Genomic DNA, 4,903 nt, shown 5'->3' on the forward strand with positions numbered 1-4,903 from the left:
CTCCCAGGACAAGCATCTCCTGGACTTCAGGTGGCTGGAGGCACGGGGAGGGCTTGGTCCTGGTGCTGCGAGAAGGAAGCAGAAAGAAATCTCCTTTCCTGCCTCTGGCATAGGACTGAAGCACTCTGCAAAAGCCAACACCATCGCTGGGGGTCCTGTGGCTGCTGGCCAAACACAGCCAGGGGCAGAAACACAGGGGGACGTGCCCCGATCCGCACCCGTGGATTACTCAGGGGGGGTTCCCACCGTCCTGCCCATGCCCAGGGGTTACCCACACAGCAGGGGCTCTACCCCAGCGCTGTCCCCATGCTGCCGATGGTGCCATAAGCAGATCCCCAGATCCCCACAGCACAAGCAGATCCCCCCCATGGATCCTCACCAGGCCGCGCTGAGGCAGCGGGGCAGTGACACCCAAGGCTTGGGGGCAGAAGGCAGAGGGCTGAGCAGAAACACCAGCCCTTCTTCTTCCTCAGAGCAGGAAAGGGCCAGGCAGTGCCTGCTGCAGGAACGGGGTGTTTGGGAAGTTTGCACTTTCATTTCTTTGGGTATTTACAAGAAGACGGGGCTGGGGGCAGGCAGCCCTGGGGAGAAAGGGGGCTGAGGGCACGGCTTCAGCAGGGCTGGGGTGCTCCGTGCCAGGCCCTGTGCTGGATTTTCCTTGGGAAGAGGCTCTGCTCTCCTTGTGCTTGTTGTTTTTGTGGTTTTATTTTTTTTTATTATTTTTTTTCCCCTCTCCCATCGCTTGCACATCGCACCCTCCCCTCTCGCAGGGTTGAGCCTGTAAGGGAGGAGCCAGGCTGAAAAACTCAGGAAAAAAAAAAAAAAAAAGAGAGAGAGAGAGAGAGAGAGGAAGAGAGAGAGAACGGATAGAAAGACGGAAAGGGAAGATAGGAAAAAAAAAAAAAAAAAAAAAAAAGGCGGTCCCGGGGGCTGGCCGCGGCCTCACGGCGGCGGCGCGGGGCGGGCCGGGCGGCGGCCATGGCTCCGAAGGGGAAGGGAGGCGGCAAGGCCGGCAAGGGTGAGCGGGGCCGGGGCAGGGGGACCGGGGAACGAGGGGGGCCGTGGGCTCGGGGCCGGTAGCGGAGCCCCGAGGCCCGGAGGCCCTGCTCGGTCTCAGGGCGCTGCGTTGGCAGGCGGCGAGAGCGGCGAGGGCAAGGCGCAGGGCCCGAAGGGCGGCGGCAGCTCCGTTAAGGTGGGTACCGGAGGCACCGGGGCCACGGAGCTCCCGGTGGGCATCCACCGGCCCCGCTGCCCCGCCGTGTCCCCCTCCAGGTGCGGCACATCCTCTGCGAGAAGCACGGCAAGGCCATGGAGGCCATGGAGAAGCTGAAGGCCGGGGTGCGCTTCAGCGAGGTGGCCGCGCAGTACAGCGAGGATAAGGCCAGGCAAGGGGTAAGGATGCCCCCCGAGCGGCCCCAAAAATTGGGCTGCCCAACCCCAAAAGCGGTGCAGAGCCCGTCCTTAACCCCGTTGGTTTCTTCTCGCAGGGAGACTTGGGCTGGATGAGCAGAGGCTCCATGGTGGGACCCTTCCAGGAGGCTGCGTTCGCCTTGCCCGTGAGCAGCATGGACAAGCCGGTGTACACGGACCCTCCCGTCAAAACCAAGTTCGGGTACCACATTATCATGGTGGAAGGCCGAAAATAAAGTGTGAATGGCCATTGAGTTCCTGACTGCTTGAATTCCGAGCGTGTCCCAGGCACCTAGAGCTTGCAGCAGGGTGCTTGGAGACAGCCAGCCCGTCCCTGCCACTGTGGCAGGACACACGGAGCACAGGACCCTGCACAGAGAGGTAAAGCTTTCCTTGGAAAAGGTCAAATTAGCATTTTAAATCAGCTTCAGCTGGCAGGTGAGTCTCTTCTCTTCCAGCTGCAGAGGTGATGATCATAGAATGGTTGGAAGGGATCTTAAAGATCAACTAATTCCAACCCCCCTGCCATGAGCAGGGACACCTCCCGCTAAATGAGGTTGCTCAAAACCCCATCCAAGCTGGCCTTAAACACTCCCAGGGATGGGGCATCCACAGCTTCTCTGGGCAACCTGTTCCAGTGTCCTGCCACCCTTATAATAAAGATTTTTTTTTCCTTATATCTGATCTAAATCTGCCCTCTTTTATTTTAAAGCTATTACTCCTTGTCTTATTACTACTTGATAAAGAGTCCCTCCTCAGCTTTCCTGTAGCCCCCTTTCGGTACTGGAAGATTGTTAAAAGGTTCCCCCAGAGCCTTCTCTTCTCCAGGCTCAACACCCCCAACTCCCTCAGCCTGTCTTTGTAGGAGAGATGCTCCAGCCCCTTAATAATCTTTGTGGCCCTCGTCTGGACTCTTTTAATATGTCCACGTCCTCCTTGTGCCTCTGTGTTCAGCTCTGTCCCCCAGAGCTGAACACAGGACTCTCATTAGAGCAGAGCAGAGGGGGACAATCCCCTCCCTCACCCTGCTGGCCATGCTGCTTTTGGTGCAGCCCAGGACACGGCTTTCTGGGCTGCAACTGCACATGGAAATGACATGATCTGTCCAATTGGAAGCTCAGGCGTTTCTATGCAAATCTAACCAACCTGAAAATGGGTTCCTTCGGGCGTTTACCCTTACCCCCACCAGGGAGAATGTGGACAGTTCACATGCTACAGGTTCTGCTCCAGAGCTCAGACTTAACCTGGGAAGAGCCTCCCTTTGGTAGAGGCAGAATAATGCTACAGCTAGAGCTCACAGCCGCTGCCCTGGGCAGGCTCCTCGTTCTTTCAGTTCCCAGACCTTTACGAAGGCTGGAGGCTTGGCTGAGCAGTAGCAGGGAGGGGGAAGGTGCAGGAGGAGTCCCCCTGCATAAAAAGTCATCCACACTTTATCTGATCAAAGCTCAGGGAAGAAACTGTAACTCGAATAAGGGGAGAGAAGCAGAAAAAGCACTAAATGCTTGTCACTCCATCAATTCCTCTACTGCTCAGTGTGCGGTACGTGTATGGAGCCTCGCAGACTGCACCTTGTCCTTCTGGTAAAACCGGCTAAATGACAGCATGACGGATGTGAATGAAGCAGCTCAGCATGTCTCCTACCTCCCTGACCTTCGTAATAAATATCCCAGCGTGCTGATCCTCTGCCTGCTGAAAGGCAGAACTCAGACTGGTGCTGTCTTTGCTGCAGGTGAGCATCCCAGCGTGTCAGAGGGCTTAGGATGGGGACAAAAAAAAAATCAAATAGCACAAAAACGCCTTTCCCAGGATCACACGCAATGAGGATACAAAACTGAAACCAGGGCAGGTCTTTTTCCTGCCCCACTTCTTGAGGTGTTTATTTTGCCAAGAGGATGGGAGGCTTGCACAGGCCGACCAACACTCGCAAAGCTCTACCTCATTAATATTTTGTTATGAGAGGCAGACAGGCCTTTCTACAGCATGAGAGCAGATGCGGCCTCATTTAAGGGATGCTCTATTAATAAACTGCTCGTTTCCAGGCTACCAGGGCTTTGTTCTACCTATTAGCAAAAGCACATGGCATATCTCCTGTTCTGCCAGGACAACTGTTCGTATTTGGTTTGTTATCTAGTACAAAGAATTCAAATACAGCAGCATACCAGTTTCTTCTCCAAATACTGCAGAACTCAACCAGGTGTGAAAGTGTCCCTTGCTATCACGCTGTGACATACAAGGCAAACCTGCTAGGCATTTAACAGAGATGAAGCACTGAAATTCCCTGCCGTGTGGTTACAAGGTAAGATGATGTGATAGTTGCAAGCATACCCAGGCCGAGTTTATCCCATCACTGTGGCAGAGGGGCAAATCAGACGAGCAAAGCATTGCTAAAAGCCAGAACCTCTGATTTTAAAATTGCATGGTCCAAAACTAGGAACCCACTTCGATTTCACTGCGCCTATAGTACCTGCAAGAAAATATTTTTTACAGCTAAACCAGAGGTGGGAAGAGTGTTAAAGGACCAGAGTAAGCAACCCACAATTTTAAGACAGGGATGTTCCCCCCCCGCTGCCTTTATGTGTGGATGGGCTTCTGACCATACTATTAGGGACAGATGAGAGAAGGGCTACAAGGTTAGACCACAGCCTGCTTTGAAGCCATAGACTCCCCCAGAAATACTAAAAGGTCCCGAATGTGCAGCACCTTGCAGTAGGCAAGGCCCTAATTGCTATTTCAGTCCTGTGACCCCCCCCAGCTCTACAACCCTTCTGCAGCAACCACAGCCTGGCAGGGATTTGAGCGAGAGGGTTTCTGCAGTGCTCCAGGGCAGCGTTGGAGCTGGCACCGGGCAGATGGTGCGCTGGCCTCCGTTGCATGGAGGATTTATAGCAGCAATCAGCTTCCCCCCCCACCACCACCACCTCCACCACAGCAAATTTAAAAACGGATTGCAGGAGCTGTGTTCTCTTTGCACCAGCATCTGGCGCACCCAAATGGCAGGCAAGGTTCAGGCAGGCACACGGGCTTTATTTTAGTCGAGGAAGGAGGAACTCCAGCAGCTTGGATTTAGGCTGTGTTAAAGCTGCTGTGGGACCTCACCTTCAGCCTCCTCTGAAGACAGGAGGGACTCTGAAACAGGAAACCAGAGCTGCAAGCTTGGAGAGGCATTTTTTATTAATATTTTTTATTATTATTATTTATTAAATAACAAGAACATGAACTGTTTTCATCCTAGTTAACCAAGTCCACAGTGACGTCCCTTCCCCAGCACCTGAAATGTGATTAAGAGCTTCTTAGGCTGCTTCTTCACGCAGGAATTGATGCTGGATTTGCTCACTAGCTACGACAGAAAGTTACATAACCTGAAAGAAGTATGTATTTATTTTTAAACTTTAGATGGCTGAAATAATCAGTGATGTAGCCCAGACAAACAGAGTGACAGATTTAACAGAGGCATAGAGATCACATGAAAATATTTAACAAAGGTACACAGATC

General features: G+C 53.1%; 1 protein-coding gene across 1 annotated transcript; it reads left to right on the top strand.

The window, feature by feature from the left end:
* Positions 1–963: 963 nt before the first annotated feature.
* PIN4 (peptidylprolyl cis/trans isomerase, NIMA-interacting 4) lies at positions 964–1,664 on the top strand. The gene is made up of 4 exons (XM_068697408.1): positions 964–1,018; positions 1,134–1,192; positions 1,273–1,392; positions 1,488–1,664. The coding sequence occupies exons 1-4, from the start codon at positions 979–981 to the stop codon at positions 1,644–1,646; spliced, it is 378 nt and encodes a 125-aa protein (XP_068553509.1). The 5' UTR covers positions 964–978; the 3' UTR covers positions 1,647–1,664.
* Positions 1,665–4,903: the final 3,239 nt, after the last annotated feature.

The sequence above is a fragment of the Anas acuta genome, chromosome 13, assembly GCF_963932015.1.
Source record: "Anas acuta chromosome 13, bAnaAcu1.1, whole genome shotgun sequence".
Taxonomy (NCBI): domain Eukaryota; kingdom Metazoa; phylum Chordata; class Aves; order Anseriformes; family Anatidae; genus Anas; species Anas acuta.

Excerpts from the sequence above, each read along its gene's own strand:
- PIN4 (XM_068697408.1), top strand. The coding sequence starts at position 979 with ATGGCTCCGAAGGGGAAGGGAGGCGGCAAGGCCGGCAAGG. Across the intron at positions 1,193-1,272 it reads GCGGCGGCAGCTCCGTTAAG|GTGCGGCACATCCTCTGCGA; the intron begins GTGGGTACCGGA and ends GTCCCCCTCCAG. Across the intron at positions 1,393-1,487 it reads AGGATAAGGCCAGGCAAGGG|GGAGACTTGGGCTGGATGAG; the intron begins GTAAGGATGCCC and ends TTCTTCTCGCAG.